Source organism: Rhinichthys klamathensis, unplaced genomic scaffold (genome assembly GCF_029890125.1).
Source record: "Rhinichthys klamathensis goyatoka isolate OS25496 unplaced genomic scaffold, OSU_Roscu_1.1 h1tg000040l_1, whole genome shotgun sequence".
NCBI lineage: Eukaryota > Metazoa > Chordata > Actinopteri > Cypriniformes > Leuciscidae > Rhinichthys > Rhinichthys klamathensis.
Genome location: NW_026606587.1, coordinates 3836941 through 3857980, shown reverse-complemented (window position 1 = coordinate 3857980; position 21040 = coordinate 3836941). Strand labels below are relative to the sequence as shown.

Below are 21040 nucleotides of genomic sequence, written 5' to 3'. Positions count from 1 at the left end.
AGATTCTACTAATTAATACTTTTATTGAATCGTCTTTTTCATTCAATAGTTGGTTTGTGTTTCATAGTTGCACTCAAACTCCATCTCTGCATGCTTTGAGTTTGGGTTGCTAATAACGTTAATCTGGGAACCCAGTTTGCGTCATTTCCCAAGATCTGTAACGTAACTCATTTGTAAATCTACGCCAGCACAGGAGAATACATAAATATGTTTCTAAATATCCGAATTGTTGTTCATCGCGATTTCTAAAGTTTAAACCCTCTCACTGAGTTTGCATGTTTTGATATGCACATGTTCTTGCTCAAGAAATTACAGCGGCTGTTGCATTTCTATCATATAGAAGTGACGAAATATTAAAGATTAAGTGGACATTTGAAATAAATATGGTTTGGCCAATATTAAACAAGGATTTGATCATGCCGCAGTGTAACAACAACTAACACCAGGCCGTTGGCCCCCTTTGCAGGAGGCATTTGTTATAATACGTAATGTTATATTATAGATAAGTTATGTTTATTTTAGTTTATATCATTTATTTTACATTGTGTATTTTAACAGTGTTGTTCAATAAAACCCATGATTACTTTGATACTTTATTTGAACCAATTATTATTGCTTGTTGTAATATATTTATATTTTAAGTCATTTTGAAGGCTCTTGTTTACTTGGATCTATTTTTATTACCACCATTTTTTTATTATCCGTTTACTCGATTAATCGATGGAATAATGGGTAGAATACTTGATTACTAAAATAATCGATAGCTGCAGCCCTACAATTATTGCATGTCTTCAGAACCATGAACCACTTTAGATACTTTTATGGTGCTTTTTTGTCGCCTTAGAGCTTAGTCTTATAAAATCACCTTCTGTTTTTGTTGCATGGAATAGAGCTGCTGAGATATTCTAACATCTCCTTTTGTGTTTCAACTTTCACGCAAGGAAATCATTTTGGGGGACATCTTCATTTTATGTCTTTTAAACCGCATGTTCTGCTCCTACACATAATGTACAGAGGTATAAATTCCCCTGCATATCTCTTACAGGCTCTCTCAAGTACACTTCACTTCCCCCTCTTCACTCTGCCTTTTATCGTAAATTATAGAGCAGCACAAGCATGTTTTCTCACATAATTCAAATTATAATGTTCAGAGAAAAGTGTGTGGCTACGCAAAGGCAACCTGTACAGTATTGGTTCCTCTGGTAACAGTTCAATTCAGTGTGAGACAGTCTGGGCTGGGGTATGTTTGTTACGGTTTGTCCAAGGCAAGCACAAAAGCGGCTTTAGCATGAGTTAAACCCATTGTAAGTAGGCTACACCCTCTGTTTGCCAGTGAAGCTGGAATATAATGTAAAGTCTCACTTCACCAGCTCTCAATACAGTTGCTGTTGTTTATTGGCTAAGCAAGTAAACAAATTACTCAAAATAATTGAAGACTAACAACTTCTTAACTTTCAACAGCTCTGAAAACCCGTTTGAAGAATTTCAGACATTCACGCAAAATAGCAGAGGGCTGTAAATTGTGTCAATGTTGCTTGTTCAATCAGTCAATCAACTAAATCGTTTTGTTTCTTCTTTTGTTGGGAACTGGCAAAAACTTTTCTAGTGTAATTCAGAGTCTTGGCTATGGTGGAGATTAGAGGGTTTGAGTCATTTCATTTTTTGATTGGTGTAAATGTTTATAGGCTCTGGCAGACTCTGTGAGCAGCCATAAGCGTGCAGCTGCTGATGGGGAAAGTCGAGAAGAGAGGCTCCTGCAAGAGTCGGCTACTAAAGAGACGGCCATGGAGATTCGCATGGATGAGCTGCAGGCGGAGCTTAAACAGGCCCGCGTCATGCTGGCCAATGCCTCGGCTGAAAACGAGAGACTGTCCGTGCTCTCCACCCAGCTGAAGAAGGTACAAACACCATCATAACTCAGAAGGCCAGTTTTACTTAAAAATGTGCCTTGCTGTTCCTGACCACATAGACAACTCCAATAAAACGTTTATTGACTTTGTTATATAACCTGTATAATGGGGTTCATAACAGCATCAAACAAATGAAAATTCTAAGCTGAAATGGCGCTCATTAATGTAACCTCTACTTGCATGCTAGCTGACCAAAGTAAAAGTAGAAATATGAGTCCTTGTTTTCATGAGGCCTGATCATGTGACACAAAACCGGGTTGAGTTTCAAAGTCAGCTTGAAGTGAAGAGAGTCCAAACAGTGAACTAACAGAATTATTGTACATGTACAATACACTAATATGCTTGTCACATCTATAAGTAATAGATGTATAATGTCATGCATATTTAAAGGTATTAATGCACTGCACATTTTTTGGCTTTGGTCAATAATTTATTTCAGACACTGGGCCAAAACCTTTTTATAATATATTTATTTTATATATATAAATTATAATTTTTTTGTTTCTTGGAATTACAAATTTGTATATATATATATATATATATATATATATATATATATATTAGGGGTGGAACGGTACATGTATTCGTATTGAACCGAAACGGTACGGGTGTCACGGTTCGGTGCACGAATTTGCACGGAGAATACACGGTACAAATAAAATAAAATAAACTCTTAAATAGCGATAAATTTCGCTCTATTCGCTTTTGGTGTGACTGTGAACGCAGCAATGAACAGGCTGCGATCAAGATCGCGATGCTGGAGTGTGTGTGTGCGCGAGAGAGAGAGAGAGAGAGGCGCGATTAACTGTGTGTGTGTGTGTGTGTGTGTGCGCGCGAGAGAGAGAGAGGCGCGAATTGCGCAATCGAACTGTGTGTGTGTGTGTGAGGCACGGCGATCGAACAGTGGAAACATAAAAACATACTCCGTCATTTTTTTCATACAGGACATTATTAAAACTGCAATTTGTTTACTTATATTTGTGTTCACTCGCAATAAAACACAACATTGTGCTTTTGTCACAATCTAAACTCTTATCAAACTGTAACCTAGGAAAACAAATATATTGATCTGAAATAGCAAATTAATTTTAAATTCATTCAGGTACAATTACCAAACATATCTCAAGGTCTTTTTAATAATTTAATTAAACTAATTATATAAAACTACTGTCAGTGCACTACAAATAAACTGGTTCTATGCCTTTATTAATAAAACTTATTTAAAAAATACAAGACATTTATAAAAAAAGCCTTCTGCATTTTTGTTTTGCTATTCACTCCATTGTACCGAACCGTGACGTCTGAACCGAGGTATGAACCGAACCGTGACTTCTGTGTACTGTTCCACCCCTAATATATATATATATATATATATATACATACACACACACACACACACACACACACACACACACACACACACACACACACACACACACACACACACACACACACACACACACACACACACATATGTGTGTGTGTGTAAAATTTAAAGGAGTAGGCCTAGTTCACTTTAAAATGAAAATTACCCCATGATTTACTCACCCTCAAGCCGTCCTAGGTGTATATGACTTTCTTCTTTCAGACGAATACAATCGGAGTTATATTAAAAAATGTCCTGGCTCTTCCAAGCTTGATAATGGCTGTGGATTGCAACCAACAGGTTGAAGCTCAAAAAAGTGCATCCATCCATCATAAACAAACTCCAAATGGCTCCGGTGGTTTAATAAAGGCTTTCTGAAGCAAACCGATGAGTTTTGTAAAAAAAAAAATTCATATTAAACACGTTACAAAGTAAAATTCTAGCTTCCGGCCAAAAGGCCATATACAGTTTACTTGCGCAACTTGTGACGTCGGAAATAGCGTAGTGCGTCATGGCGTAGCATAAATATCAGCAGTACGTCACATTACTCGCATAAGTTTCGCTTTACACTTAAGTGTAAAGTTCCGTATGTTCATTTGGCCGGAAGCTAGTTATTTTACTTTGTTAAATATGAATATTTTTTTTACACAAACTCATCGTTTTGCTTCAGAAAGCCTTTATTAACCCCCCGGAGCCGTTTGGAGTTCGTTTATGATGGATGGATGCACTTTTTTTTTTAACTTCAGTCTGTTGGTTGCAATCCACTGGCCATTATCAAGCTCGGAAGCATCAGGGTGTTTATTAATATAACTCCAATTGTATTCGTCTGAAAGAAGAAAGTCATTTACACCTAGGATGGCTTGAGGGTGAGTAAATCATGGGGTAATTTTCATTTTAAAGTGAACTACTCCTTTAACACTAGAAGTGCCAGAATTCCATAACTACTAGAACTGCCACAAGCGGTCATTTTGACCGTTAGATTGCAATCTCTAGATCTTTAATGATAAATACCCGATTGAGAGATTAATGCATTTATTGTATTAGGATATCTTTTAAAAACAAAACAACACCAAACTGTACATTTAAAAAAGTTTAATTATACATTTATAAATAATAATATCAGTAGCCCGTAATTATCGCATATTCAACAGATAGCGCTATTTCCATATCCATTCAACATAACTCAGAACAAGATAATAACAACTAAAAGTATCTTATTTAGATATTCTTTTGACAGTGAGAGAGACAATGTCACGGTTTATGAATTCGCTGTCTCCTTTCTCGTCTTGTTGTGTGTGTGTGTGTGTGTGTGTGTGTGTGCGTGCGTGTGTGCGTGGTCGCTGATCTTTGCAGCTGATCAGCACGCCCGCTCTGATCAACGCGCCAGCTGCAACTGATCAGCATTCAACCCTTTTTAGTGTTACTGTTGTCGCCTAGTCTTTGTCAGATCGTTGTGGATTTTTCCTGCGTGTTTGTTCCCTGCCTGTATTCGTTTTCCGTGTGTTATCCCGTGTTCAGCACTACATTCTACACGCAGCGTCCCTGTGCTGCCAAGGGCTTCATACCAAACATTTACACACCTTAACTCTCCCAGCATCTGACCAGCTCTCAATAAACATCTGTCATTTTGCAATTGAATCATCTGATTATTTCCTAATAGACAAGGTCAACCACGACGAGAAATGTAACAAAAGAATACCGCGAAATTCAGTGTGGTCAATATGACCGTCTATGGCCGAAATAGGTAAATATGTTCATTTGTTTTTTTCCCTTATGTGTATTTATATTAAAAACATTTTAAATGAAAATACAGACACTTTTAGGAAAAGTCAGGTACCAGCAGGATTTTATTTATTTTTTCAACAAAGTTATTGCAGATATAAAATTCAAAACGGTCAAAATGACCGCCGTGGCCGTTCTAGTGTTAAAGATGCCCTAGAATGTGTTGAAATAATATTTAAATTTTGTCTCTGATATCTACATAGAGGGTATGTGGCTTATTTAAGGGCATTTAAAATGTTAAAATGGTTTTATAGGTCCATTTTCAACTCTAGAAATTAGCCCTAGAATGAAATGGTCTGTTTTTACCTTATTTGGAAGGGTCACTCATGAATAGTAATGAAATACAAGCGTGCAAAATAATCATGCGTCAGTTTTCAAAAATTAAAACATTTTAACAAATGGACTAACGTTAGATGCCTTGTCAAATAAATATAGCTTCTACTTATGTGGTGGAGAATGTGCCGTTAGCTAGAAGGATCGAGTGAGCTAACATTATCTGTGAGCAACTAAACTAACGTAGTTAGCCCCTGACGTGTTGTTGATGAAATAGACGAAAGTACAATTATTTGACAAAAGGGAATTTACATATAAATCTACAAAATAATACTGTAGATACATATAACAACACGGGCAAGAAATATGAACCTCAGCGTAAATACTTTGTCATACTATTTAGTTATGTATGCTCGTTACTTGGAGTTTGCTATTGTTACTGTACTAGGATCTTGCGCTGGATCTAAATAACACAGTGTAATTATCGTTAATAAAATCACTAGTTACCGCTTGCGGGAATATAGTTGGAATTGCCCCCTTCTTCAGTATGAGACGCTGAGAGAAGCCTGCTTGATATTGTCCCAGGTTAGAAAATAAGTCTGTGGTGAAACCACGAACTAACAACTTCGAATTAAACTGTTGCGGTATCCGATTATAGATAAACATGAACCACGCCTGTTGACATTCCTTTACTGTGGGAAGGGTATGAAAAGTCCTCACATCCCCTGCACAGCCTGGAACATAACATTTGTTTCCATGATCTGCCATTTTCCCTATGATCCTCGCTTGTTTCTTCACCTGCAGAACTTCCGATGATTCTGCGCAGTTCTGCCTGGCATTGAACATGGGCTGGCATATGCACATTTTTGGAGGCGTACATATTAATGATCCCGACTGTTGCGTCACAGTCGGTGTTATGTGGAGATTCGCCTATTTTTCAGGGGTGTTTTTCAAAAACGAGATTTAAATAAGGAGAAAACAATGGTGTTTGAGACTCACTGTATGTCATGTCCATGTACTGAACTCTTGTTATTTAAAGGTGCTCTAAGCGATGTCACGCATTTTTTTAGGCCAAAACATTTTTTGTCACATACAGCAAACATTTCCTCACTATCCGCTGGCTGCCTGTCCCCTGAACACACTGTAAAGAAACGCGATCTCTGTAGACAGCCCAGGCTCCACAAACAGCAACAAAAACAAACTGGGCTAACCCGCTCCACGAAACATGACAAACAGTTCCAGCCAATCACCGACAAGAAGGACTTGGGGGCGGGGTTTGGGGGGTTAGTGCGCGGATGAGGAGGAGGGAGGGTCTAGCTAGCCTCCGTTTTGTTTGACAATACTTTAAACGTCAACAAGAAGTGACGTCACCCGACATCGCTTAGAGAACCTTTAACTATGCCAAGATAAATTCAATTTCAGATTCTAGGGCACCTTTAACAGCTTGTGTGGAAAAAATAATGACTTTTGTGGGGTTATTTCATTCAAAATAAATGAATTTTAGCTAATAAGCAAGCTCTTCAAAGATTAAAATGAATTCTTTAAACTCTAAAGGAAATTTGGCAAGTTCTTTAATAAAAAATATATTAATATTACTCTGCCTTATTCTAAATAGCCTCACAATCTCTGCACAACTATAGTGCATTAAATTGTCATGCCAGGGTTGATGTCAATGGCTGTCTTCATTCAGTTCAATTACAGTATGGAAAAGTGCACCTAGGACATTGTGCTAAACTTCACATTTTTTGTTCAAAGTAAGGTTTGGAATGACACGTGGAGGTGCAAATCATGACAGAAATTTAAATTGAGTAAGCCATCGCCTTAAAATAATTTTTATTGATTGGATTTACAGCTGCAACATTTTATGAAGCTACCACCGTGTAATTGCTGTGCAGATCTAATTACTACTTTTCGGTCTATTCTGAATTCTGTGGACCTGTCCTGATTGACTACCTCTGCTCTCTAGGAGTACGAGTGTTTGGAGGTGGAGAAGACCCGTACGAGAGAGGAGATGAAGGAGTACAAGACTCGAGAGGTGCAGCAGCTTCAGGATAACAGTGAGCTGGAAGAGGAGAACATCTCCCTGCAGAAACAAGTCTCAGTGCTTAAGGAGAACCAGGTGTGTGAGAAAATGGGTGGGAGGTGTTGCTGCAGATCTGGAGAAGGTTCATATTTAAGCACTGTTTGTGTTATTGTTTTCTGTATTTATTGAATAGCCAGCTGTTTCTCATAAATATGTCATAGTAATCCTCTAATGCAATTTTACATGCAATGTTAAGCCCTTTCTTTTAGTGTTTGCTGAACATAAGTCTCTCCTTGTGGAATGTGCTTCACTAGAGAGATGTCTTATGACTTTGAATGTGTTTCTTGCAGCTGCTGTCACTGCAGTACAAACACTTCTGTTGTAGTGCTTCAGTCTCAGCTGATTTTTGACAAAGCCTTCCTTCTGAGGGAACGCACAAGAGAAAGGTTTTATTCACTTCACGCATAAATATTCAGACACACAGGGTAGAATGCCTTCCCTATTGGACTAAAAACCGGTTTGCTCAGGGTGAATTTATACAGTATACACAAAAAAGTTGAGTTGTCCTCAAGACTTGACTTTAATAACTGGACTAGTCATAGTGAATTAACTATGTTGTGTCTCAAGAATTTAACAGCAAGTTGTGTTCTCATCGTATGCAAAGTTTTGGGATTGACACTGCAGCTCGACTCTAAATGCTAACAATTGAACCCATTTGATGTTAAATTGGTCAACATTTTAAGGTTTTATGTAAATGCGATTTTAATGTGAATGTGAAAGTCACAATAAGGGGCAAATCCAGTGTCATCATAGCCCAACAGTGGCTATGATGTCACGAAGAGGATACAGAGCTGGCTATTCCCTAGTAAAATGTATTTATTGTAATTTGTCTTCAAAGTTTGTAATATTTGTTATATGACATGATCCGTAAGGGCAGGCTAATCCAGCCTAACAAGTTAGCACTGTGTTTTGGGGGCAGGGTGCTGCATGGGAAGTAGACAAGCGGTATTAAGTGTATGACTTCTAGTAACCTTTGCCAAAGACACCAAGCAACTACTATTTCGACTGTGTTGTTATTGCTAACTAAAACTATTAAATTTCAGTAATTGACATAAACCTAAAATATAAATATTACATGAAAAACTTAAACTTATTTCAGTTAGTTGTCATGGCAAAGTTTCTAATTTCCATTTAGGCACTAACATTGCTAAAACTGAAATAAAAAATAAATTAAAGCTTTTTAGAAAAAAAACTATATATAAAAAGAATGACAAAATTACTAAACTTAAACTAAAATTAATACAGAAAATATAAGTACAAAAATTAAAAATATTAATAAATGCTGTAATGGCATGTAAATGACACTGGTCTTCATGTTCAGATCTCTAACAGGCGGGTTTGGTCAAATAAATAATAATTTTCTTTTTATCCAAACTCTATGAAATTCTTATACCTATCTTTTCAAAAAGTAATATATGTATGTGCTATACTATTACAACTAGACAGACTAACCCTAAACATTAACATTTGTTTCCACAGGTGGAGTTTGAGTCAGTGAAGTTGGAGCTGACCCATAAAGACGAGGAGCTGGAGCTGATGAGGGCACAGCTGGAAGAGGCCGGGCGTCTGAGGGAGATTGCAGAGCGCCAGCTGGATGAGGCACTCGAGGCCCTGAAAGAGGAGAGGGAGCAGAAGAACAGCCTGAGACGAGAACTCACCGCCCTTACCCTCAACCCCTTCGACTCTATTGGCCACTTAGAGCTACAGCTGGATGACAGCCGGGATGGAGAGAAGGACAAAGAGGAGGAGGACGAGGAGATGGACAGTGGGTATAATAACTCTAAAGGGATGGAGAGAAACAGGTGCTCCACACCCAGAAACAGTGACGTGTTCCTCAGACCACAGGCTCCTGGGCTGGTGGCCGACCTTCTGAGTGAGCTGCACCTGTCTGACAGCCAGAAACTCAAGCAGCAACTGCTGCAGGTGAGGAAACCTGTTCACACCCTACTTGCTCCTTCCTCATTTCTTGAGCTGTGGCAGCATTTTCCTTTCAGAGGTTCATCGCTGGAGTTTAGTTTGCTAAACTATCTTGAGATAAATGTTTGTGTGTGTACCGGTATTTGTTTTCTTTCCTTCCTGACTTTTTGCATACACTGACATGCAAATTAGGTACTAAATGCATGTTTTTCTTTTTGGACAGTGGGACTGTTCATTCCAAATTCTACACCCAGCCACCTTATTATTATATGAGCAATATTACACAAGTAGCAGTGCGATACGGCTGTATATCAGCTCGGTTGTGATTCGGCCGTAGGTAATCACAGTGTGCTGATGTATTGCCATATCGTACCACTATGAGTGTGATATTGCGTTTATACCACAGTTAAACGGCTCAAGGTAGTAAATAAATAAGAAACAACATCGGAGTGTCATGGATTTAAGTCTCAAGTTCAGTTGACAGTTAGACAGTTGAGCCCAAGCCCCCGTTACTAATTCTAAAATGTCACTTTAGAACTACTAACGAAGAAATGTTCAGTCGCTTCATTGAAGCTTATTGTATTATGTAGAATATTATGGTATAATGAGAGAGAGATCAACTAAACGAGTGTATTACCTGCTTCTGATATAGCGTTCATTCAGGTCAATGTCCATAATATATCCCAAAAATCTGTTTGATTGTCAGCTGTGGAAAGTGATTTGTTCGTTATTGTCATTCTCATGACAGACGTTGCTAAAACAACTTCCTTGTTCTGACTCACTCGTAAAAACAGTCTTTGCCGCCATCTAATGGCGTAATAATGTAACTTTCACTGAAGTCCATATCACTATCCTTTCTCAATACCAAATACGGCATATTATTTATATAAAATATTTATACATTTTATATAAAATATTTATTTATACGACAATATTTAAATTAATAAAAATCACCATTATAAAAGACGATAGGAAATAAACACAAGCAGACAATTCAGTCAAACATACAAAAGCAGTGCTCTAGTCTAGTACAGGATATAAGTGAAAAGAAATATAGCCTAAATATAGTTATGAAACTTAATTTTCCACTTAACCACTTAATCGATTTGCTCTGGAACAAGTATTAGATTAATAAGACCAAAGATTTCCCATTTAATATACCCCAAATAAATTATATCTCATGTTTAACCACTATCTACATAAGAGCCAGCGGCAAATTCCCGAAGGACTGTCCGAGACGATGTGTTCTCTGCGGGTACATGAGCGCTGAACGGCCGCTGATGGTCTGGAGCTCGCATCTGCGAAAGACTCTAAACCAGAGGTCTTTAACCCTACTCCTAGAGGCCCACTGCCCTGCATTTTATATCAAACCTGCTTCAGTCTGTGATTTTCAAGCGATCCTGAAGAGCTTGACAAGCTGGTTCAGGTGTGTTTGATTAGGGTTGGAGTAAAACTCTGCAGGACAGTGGGCCTCAAGGAGCAGGGTTGAAGACCTATGCTCTAAACGGATTGTAAAATAGGCACTATGATTATATGAGTCACATATTTGAGGTCTAAAAATAACTACATTCTCGGCAAAAAAAACAACTCTTAAAACTACATTTCGTGACACAACAACAGTAGTGTTTTTTATTTTTAATATTGTGGATTTGCTCGACTGAGTGATACAAACGGTGAAACTGTTCAAGTTTTGATACTGTATGAATATTGCATGGCTGGAAATGGCTCTCAGCCAATCAGATTCGAGAACCAGAAAGAACTGTTGTATATGCTATATTATATTATTTAGGGCTGCCCTCTAATATTCGACTAATCATTAGTCGACAATTTTTATTTGTGGGTAATTGCAGAAAAACAACAACTTCGTGGCGAAGTCACGCAGTCCGTGAGGGACAGGTCGTTACCAAGGGGGTAATCCATCGACCGGAAGTTGAAGCCGGCCGGGTGCCGCCATCTTGTAGCAGAACTTCACTTGCGTTAGCATTTCCATTGACTCCCATTCATTTTGGCGTCACTTTGACAGCGAATAACTTTACATCTGAGGCGTTTAAAGACTCCATTTGTCCATTATTTATTTCTAAAGAAACACGACAATGTATAAAGGGCTCCATTACCTTCTATGTTACATTATGGCCCCGTAGAAACACATTTTGTAAAAATAGGCTAACGATTGCGTCATAACCACTCGACTCTCTGTCGCGCTATACAGAAATTACCATACAAACAGGAGGAGAAGCTCGTAGGCAATCGGGGGGACGTCCCGTCAAGGGAGAAGCCCATAGATGAGTCCATAAAAGCAACGGAATACTTACTCATAAAAGCAACGGAATACTTACTCCTGCTCACTCACGCCAAAGGACTCTTTGCTCAAGTTCCCCGTCTCTGCAAGATTAACGTTGGCAATTTTCACGCACAGCTACTAGAAGGTTAACGTCTGTCAGACAGGTTGCTGATGCTGAAGTCATCAAGCTTAGTTTGAGTCGGTTTGAGTCTGCGCGTCAGGAACGGAAGTGCTCAAAAATCGCTAAAAATGGGCTTCAACTGAGTTCCAATGAGATGGCTCTGTCCACTTCTTATACTGTCTATGGTCGTTACTAGCTGGTCTTTGTGGTAATTACAGTATGTCGGGCAGGAAATCAAAACGTTCGCCTATCATTCATCGACCTCAAATATGGCTTATCATTGAAACATGCAAGTAACTTGACCGCTTACTCTAACGTTAACCTAGATAAATGTGCGCTATTATTAGGCGGATATCCAAGTGTTTGTGTGGAGTGTGGAAGCTGAAGTATTACACATGACATTGAGGCGCCAGCACGATCACTTGCATTTTTTCTGATAACAGTGGAAACTCGGTTTTGGTCTTATAGATAAGAGTAATACATAATTTTATTTGTGTAAACTCAATATAACAAGAAAACATTGTGCCTTTGTAAAATGAAGAAAACAAGCAGGATGCGCTTTCTGCCGTCTCTGTGAACTTGAGCTCATCAAAAATATAAACCAAAACTCTGTGTATACTTGCCTCACAGACATGAGAAATATATCCATAAAAAGCTTGAAATGTCAAGCGATTGTCAACCAATTCAAGTGGAAAAAAAATATTCTCTGATTATGTAATCCGAATATAGGCGTTCACTACTGCGGAGATGACGAGTCAGCTTCGTTAACTTAATCTCTGCAGCCGAAAACACAGAAAACCTTATTATTAAAATGTTTTGACAGTCTCCTTATTATTTTTTCACAACACATTCATAATCATTACTTTTGCCGGAGTGCTGTTGCACTTGGCTGTGTATTATTTATTCATATATATATATATAGTAGGCAATTAAAGGCTCATTATTATGATTTATATGGCTTATTACACGTGTGATTGGTCGACTAATTGCTGCAATTTAAAAAAAAATCTTAAGTCGAGGGCCACCATTATATTATATTTTACTCTAGATATTTCAATAACAAGATATTTCAATTATTTAAAACACAAAGTTATTGAAATGATGCTCTAGCAATATGATATGGGTTTCATTACTCCTGATTGTGTGTATAAATCAGGGGAGCAAGTGAAATCAAAGAATTACCAGGTTCATATTGCCTGATGTCCATCTCTTCAGATCTAACCTCAGACCAAAGTTTAAAACATTCAAACCCCATGAAAACATCTGTTTAAAATGTTGTGGCTTTTTATTTTTAACTCTGCAGTTTCATGCATAATAGCCTCATCTGACAGATGACTACTTCCTTTTTCATACCACTTCCTGCTCATGATGTACCATCAAGTCAGTTTTACTAAGTAACAGTGTCTTTCACCCACCCAGCTTTTACCTTACCTAGCAGATAGCCCAGTTTTTTTTTCTTGTTTACATTTATTCATAAAATGTATAATGGATTTTCATTATTTATTTATTAAGGTACATTTTTGGTTTTGCTGCCTTTTATCTGGTAGGAGATTTAGGAGACACATGAATGGAGTGGAGATAAGGAATGGGATTGGCAAAGGATACTTTGTGTTGTGATTTTCATAATTAATGACACTTAAGCCCTATTCGGATGGGATTAGTTTTACAAGGGTAGATGGAGTAATGTAATTTTACCACAGGATGTCTATAATATTAACGGCCAATTCGCACGGGATTAGAAATCTTAGTAAAACTAGAAGTGGGAGGTAACCTCCCTGTCATCATGTGTGTTACGTTGCTTCCTGATATCACATGCGCAAACGCATATAATCTATAACCTATATATAACAGTTTGGTCTGGTCGAACAATTTATTAAATTCTGATTGGATTCTGTTGGTAATAAGCCCTAAAGCTAAAATAAGTTTTGTGCCTCTGACAAGTGCTTTCGACCTACTTTTTTATCTGAATGGTGTGCGGAAAATGCTTGAGTTTTGCCACAGATTTGTCCCACCGCCTAGAACGTTACTGAATGCTTCAAGCGCCTCCATACTTGAAAAAACGTGGAAACGTACTTTTAAACAGGAAATGATGGAATATTTACGTACATATCTACAGCGGGTCTATTCACACGGGATTAGTATTACCTGAGGTAATTTTTCCAGACCTTTTTACAGAAGGTAACAGTCGCTGTAATCTTTACTGACATTGTCCATGATGATTACTGAGATGGCACATTCGGGCGGGACTAAAATCACTGAGAATGTCTATTGGTAATAATTACTTTACCCCACCTCTCTATGTTAAACTAATCCTGTCCGAATAGGGCTTTAGGCAAACCTAAGAGAATTGTGGATTAAATTTCAAGCCCTTTAATTAACTTAAATCAGTCTAAAGTGGTCCTTCCTTTAAAGAGTTTTTAGTTCTAGTCTCTTAAGTATAATTTCTCTCGAGTGTTAGGATTAAGTCAATTGGAATAAACCTTGTGTTGTGACAATACTATTGCTGAGCCATATTGTGTACCCATGTCCAGGTGGAGAGAGAGAAAGCCACACTGAGCAGCACTGTGCATGACCTTCAGCAGCAGTTAGTCCAGTCTAAAGATGCTCTCAGTGAGCAACAGATGAAGATGGATCAGCTGAGCCAATGTTTGGAGACCCTTCAGAGTACAGTCTCAAAAAGGACTTGTGAACAAGGGAATGGAATGAGCCCATTTTCCAGATCCCTTCAAAACCAAGAGGCTGATAACGGCATCAACTATTACGAAGTGGATGCAAAAAGCACAGAAGTACTAGAGTGCCGCATGCAAGCGACAAACGAGGAGCTTGCACATCTGCGCAAGCAGCTGAAAGAGGCTGGCGAACGCTCCAAGGCCCTGGAGGGGCGCTGCAAGCAGGAGAAAGAACGCTGGAGGGGTGAGGCTCAAGAACTCGCTGATAAAATTCGACAGTGTATCACTGCTAGCCGTCAGGACCAGGAGCGAATAGGACAATTGGAGCGAGAAATCGGCGCTACGCGACAGGTCGCTACCGACTCTGAAGGCCACCTCAGTGTTGCGCAGGAGGAGCTTCTGGCCTTCTCTGAGGAGCTGGCTAACCTTTACCATCATGTGTGTGTTTGTAATAACCTCACGCCTAGTCGCGTTACACTGGATTACTATCGTGAAGGAGCCCAAGCAGGGAGAACGCACCACCATTCACAGCCCCACCACTATCGCGGATCCTTCCGCATGCACAGGCGGTCGGGTGAAGTGTTGGACTTGGGCAGCGGGGGAAGCGGAGAAACGTCCTCTAGCTGCGGAAGTTGTCCAGGGTCTCCTACATTAGACTTCAGGGACCCAACTAATGTGCGCAATCTGGTAGCTGTCATACGCTGCCAGATTAAACATTTACAGGTATGTCTTAGCTCTTTATAGTAGAATAATAAAGAAATAATTAAAGGAAGTGTACACTACATTTTTAACTGTCTTTATTTAAGGGTATTCTAGGACATGAATAACAATTGTAAAGTAATAAGTAAATAGCCCTGCAAGGTTATAGCTCATCAAAGGAACATGTCATTTTAATGTGTTAGTTCACCTATAAATGAAAATTCTGTCATCATTTTCTTGTCATTCTAAACATTCTAAAAAGTGAAACACAAAAGAAGATATTAAAGTATGTTGGTATCCAATCAGTTTTGGTTGCCATTGACTTTCATTGTATGGACAATTTTTTATTTTATGTTCCACAAAAGGAAAAACCCATAGAGGTTTGGAACATGAGGGTGAGTAAATTATGACAGAATTTTGGGTGGACTATTATTTTATAGTAAGCCTTTAAGCCGCTTTTTTGGTAAGACATGGATTATGAACCGATCTGACAAGGCTGCATTAGGATGTCTGCCTGAATCTTTTTTTTTTGTTGCTTCAATTCAATTTAAGTAAACAAAACAGTGTTGAATAATTATAATATTAATATCTAAATCTATGCTTTTTCTTTGTTTTTTGGGGCTTTTGTGTTTTTACATTGTTTATGATTCATTTTATTTTATGTACGTCTTGCATTTTATATTGTGTAATGTTTTTTCAGTACTTCGGTCAGCATGGCTGTGTTTAAGTGTCTTGTATACATACATTTCATTTATTTAATTACTTGCTTTTACTAAATTTTCAGGTGGCGGTAGACCTATGCAGACAGCGCAACCTGTTGTCCTCTCCAGCAGCAGGAGAAAGCACTGATTCAGACCGTGACACAGAGGCACTGCTTGAGGAAGTGTTAAAACTGAAGTCCCTGCTTAGCACCAAGAGAGAGCAGATAGCCACTCTCAGAACTCTCCTAAAAGCCAACAAACAGGTACAGATGTTAGATATGTAAAATGTATAAATGTGTTTCAAAGTTATAATAAAAAAAACTTTTCCCAAATATTTATATTTAAAGGGGCCATATGTAGAATTCAGAAACATTTGTTATTTGTGACACCGGTTTCCGTTAAGTGAACTGCAGCCAGCTAATTATTACTTATGCATATGTAACAATGACCTGATTTACCCACGGCGTAGTTCTTTTTATTCTTTTTTTGCTTGGAAGTAAAAAGGAGTTGAAAAACTTTTGCAGCGATATACTTTTAACAAACGCCCCGACGCCGCCCACACTGCTGAGAGCGACGTTTAGAGGAGTATGTAAATGTGCTGCGTGCTTTCCTCTCAATAACAAAATAAACACAACAAAAATGACAGTGGCAAGAAAGCAGCAGTTTAGAAAGCATCTGATCATAGCGATGTGGATATGTGGATTCCAGCTCTGCAGTTTACAGATGAGGTAATTGTATAAGAATTCATTTAATGTGTCTTTGAACGGAAGAAGAGTGAGTAAACAACAGTTTAGCGTGTGTAAACGAAGCTTCGGATGAGACGTAAAACCGAGGTCCTGACTCTCTGTGGTCATTCAAAATCCCATGGCACTTCTCGTAAATAGTGGTGTAACAGGGCTGGCCACATTCTACCCATTGGCCCTTGCCAATCATGCCCTCCTAATAATCCCCATCCACTAAATTGGCTCTATCACTCTCTCTCCTCTCCACCTATAGCTGGTGTGTGGTGAGCCCACTGGCGCCGTTGTACTGTGGATGCTGCACACACTGGTGGTGGTCGAGGAGAGATCCCCTGATATGATTGTAAATAGCTTTGGATGTACAGTAGTACATATGAAAGCGCTATGTAAATGCCTCATTCATTCATTTTCAGGAAGGCAAAAACGTCCCGAGTCCTTCACATAAAAATCAGTCTACAGGCTTTCATAGAGAACCTAGGAAGTCAGGGAAGGTCTCGTTTTTTAAGTTTCTGTACAAGCTGTTCACACAATAAAAAAGCAATTAATACATGAAAATTCGTACAAATGTTAAAACCTTTAACTTTTACTTTACCTTAACCTTTATTTTTCAAAAACCCTACTTTTCAGCTCTAATCCTATACAGTGCAGAAAACACTTACTTAACATATTTATACAGAAAATGTACATTATCATTGGCAAGTTTGTCTGTCGATTTCAGAGCAGACACAACTCTTGAAATAGCCATAATGGTAAACTACTTGGCCGGGGCAATATATCTATCTATCACTACTTTTATTGTGAATTGATTGAACAGTTTTGTAATGTCCTTTACTCTGTGCAGTTTAGAGTATGTTTCTAAACCGAAGCACATGGTTTCTTTTGATGTGATGACTGATTTAGTCATTTTTTTTCCCCCCAGACGGCCGAATTGGCTTTGACCAACCTGAAGACAAAGTACGACACAGAGAAAAGCATGGTGTCTGAGACGATGATGAAGCTGAGAAATGAACTGAAGGCTTTGAAGGAGGATGCAGCCACCTTCTCCTCCCTGCGGGTCATGTTCGCAAGCAGGTATGATGGGATTACACGTGCACAAAGAGCTTTGTGTACTCGCAGGCCAAAGGAAGTTTCTTAGGTCATCATTCGTGCAGCACATAGCTCCTGTCTATAGGGTTTTAGTGTAAAACTGGTTGTTTGTACACTGGTTTGATTTATGGAAAGAATGCAGATGAGTTCATAGGAGAAGTTGATTCTCCCAATTGAAATTCCAGGTTTTTCTTGTCAATTCAAAAAACAAACTAATCAATTTTAGTTTTAGTAGTTTTAACTTTTATATCTAATCATCTTCATGGATTGTCTTGGGGTAGCTAAGAAATCATAAATCATCAGCTGAGGTGATATAAGGATTTGTAGAGGCTTTATAGTAATAGTACAACCTGCATCATGGTGAAAGACTGCAGGCAGTGTTTGTTTACATTTATTGAAAGACTTATGAGAGGTCTTTGGGATATAGTCATAGAGATTAGACAGTCATGACCCTGTTTTAAAAGCACACTAATAAGATTATAATCTCAAGGCCTGTTCTCCCACGAGTTCCTCTCACATGCTGATTAACGTGCAGCTCTCTGATCCCGTGTGCAGGCGAGGGCAGCTCGCTCTGAGCTCAAGTCATAGATCAAGTGTCAAGGGAACAGTGAGTAGTGGAAGCGGGGATAACGTTTTGAGTCATGTAACTGTAAAAGGGAAAATCTAGACCTATAGAACATTTATACAAACTCGTATGTAGTGGTCAACCGATATTGTTTTTTTGATGGCCGATGCCAATATAAAGCCTATATATAATTAGAAATTATTTTCTACATTATAAATGTCTTTACTGTGCATCCTTCCTGAATAACTATTAATTTCTTTTTTTTTTAAAGAAAAAAAAAGTACAACCCCAATCTTTAGGTTGTGTATGTATTGAATTTATACTGGCCATCGGCCGCCGTCATTTCTAAAATATCGGCATCAGCAGTTTTAAAGGTGCAGTATGTAAGATTGACAGCTAGCGGTTGAAATGGGTACTGCAGTCCAAATTTAAAGTATTGGAGAGAGTTGTTTCCCCTGCCCCCTCCTCCTCAGACTCAACACTCACATGGGTTGCCAAATTGAGGACACGCAACAGGAACGAGCGAAATTGACAATGGAAGGCGACGAGCCTTACACTGTAAGTTATTGAGTTGTATTTATCCATGTTTAATATGTCTCTGGACCGATGGATGCTGAGGCTTTTTAGGTTGATTAGAATGTGTTCTCTGACCCAGTTCGTTTGCTGGCTTCCATTGCTGTAATAAGCTTTGTTTTCCGTTAACTGGCAACCTAGGGGTGTCGAAATGCTAATTGGGTAAATTGGCAGTGGCCAGGATACACAGACCAAAGCAAAAACAGACTTTCTGACACGGAACACACATTTTGAAGTGGAATAACTGGCTGTATCGTTGTTTTTCGAAGAAACACATATGAACTTAGCATATTTCCTATTAGGGATGTCCCGATCCGATACTCAGGATCGGTATCGCTGCGATACTACAATTTTTGCGGGATCGGGTATCGATCTGACATCGATCAGACGAGGCCGATCCAAATCCGATATTGTGGTATTATGTGTTATTGTTAAGCCCCACAAAATGCACAAAAACATTCTAAAGTACCATAACGTTTTCGTGCACTCTATTATAAGTGTTCTGAAGCTATTATGTGAGATATAAATTAATATTTAAGTAATTAAATTCAAGATCACGTAAATTTTTCCCTCTCGCGGCTGTCAGTCATTCTCCATTCAGCATTCAAACAGCGCGTCGCGTTCGGTTGCAGTCAATGATGAAACTATCTTCAAGATGATTCAATGTTAATACTATTATACTTGATCTGTAAGATAAAGGTCTATGTTTTCGCATAAAACAACTTTATCTTGCTGGACTTTATTGCTGTAACTCAATCGTGTTACTCTCTACCGGGTGTCGGACGCTGTCAGTTTGATCACAACACTAGAGTCAGAGCACTATAATTGTTCTTCACGCGCACAGTAACTGAAATTTAAAACTGTTAAAAGAAAAGGCTCAATAAACGATTGCATAGATAGATACTGTATAATACACTGTCCATCAATATGTATCTCCGTTGTGCTTTGAACTTTTCAAAGCGGACTCGACGCGCTGCGTGCTGGAACTCCACGTGGCTTCAAGCGCATCATTCTCCGCTCGGGATGCGCATAAGCGCTTTGTGCCGCACTGTATTGGAGCCTTTCATATCATAATGCATTGACGCAATTAAAGCTTATTAACATTAATAATTATTAATGTTGCTGCCTCATTAAATAGCTGTGCAATACACTTAAAACATGTCTCAATTTTATAGCAGATTTAGCTATATCTAAAATAATTATCTTTTTCATTTTTGTTATCTTGTTTTTCATGAATGTATTTTACAACAATAAAAAGAGCAATGTGTATTATCCACTAATCTAGTTTATAATAGCATTTTTGTCATAGATTATGATCATATATTTTGGGGATTTGTTGTTTATCTTTATAATGAAGCTGTCTGTATTAGGTAGATTGTGTTTAACACACACAAGAGTGATAATCAGTTTAACACACAGTTATAGAAATTCTAATTGATTTAAAAAACAAAAACTGTACTGGTATTTACAATGTAGAATGCTGCTGTTTAAATTGTTTTAACTTTAAACCTGTTGGTAGCTAGCTAGCTTTAAGTACTGAAGTACCTGTATTTTCTTTCATTTATATATTTCTTTATTTTTTTGTAGTGTTTGAATAAAGGGTGGCAATCTTTCATAATCAACTGTTGTTGTGGACTATATAGGAGGTATATTTTAGGTGGCTAATTGAGAAAATTGCTATATTTTTTATTAGTTTAAGAATAAAATAAAAATATCGGATTAATATCGGTATCGGCAAAAGCCAAAGCTGCGGCATCGGTATCGGTATCGGAAGTGAAAAAGTGGTATCGGGACATCCCTATTTCCTATATATCTGCAAACATATTATGGTGTTTTTATGCTTTAGTGCTGTCAATAAAATTACATACTGCACCTTTAAAAAGACCTCTAGTTACTAGATGGTTGGTTACAGTCCCAAGCCAAAGGAGCTCTCTTCTGTGTCTTTCTGTTTTGATCCTTTGATATTTTCAGTGTAAATCTATGGGATTGATTGATTTTTATTTTTTTTCACCCACTTTTTCCACCACCAGGCTAAAATTGTAAGTTTGCACAAGTCTCTCCTTATAAGAACACCGTTTTTCTGTCATGTCTAACAAAATTAGTGCCTAACAAGTTACTGGATTAAGGATTTGTTCTAAACTAAAGTATGAGCAATAGTAATAGTGACGCAAGCATAATTATCAAGGTTATTAACTATTTGCTGATTTATTGTTATTCTGAAGCATTTTATTTTTTAGGCACCAAAGGCTTATGCTCTGTTGTGTGTGTGTGTGT

General features: G+C 38.2%; 1 protein-coding gene across 1 annotated transcript in view; it reads left to right on the top strand.

Moving 5' to 3' along the window:
- Window positions 1-21040, top strand: part of zgc:162200 (uncharacterized protein LOC558638 homolog) — a 28627-nt gene that overhangs the window by 5645 nt on the left and 1942 nt on the right. Inside the window, exons 2-7 of the mRNA XM_056246649.1 lie at window positions 1686-1898; window positions 7298-7450; window positions 8894-9337; window positions 14265-15125; window positions 15886-16065; window positions 17462-17613. Coding sequence (XP_056102624.1) covers window positions 1686-1898; window positions 7298-7450; window positions 8894-9337; window positions 14265-15125; window positions 15886-16065; window positions 17462-17613 — 2003 coding nt within the window. The remainder of the gene's footprint in view (window positions 1-1685; window positions 1899-7297; window positions 7451-8893; window positions 9338-14264; window positions 15126-15885; window positions 16066-17461; window positions 17614-21040) is intronic.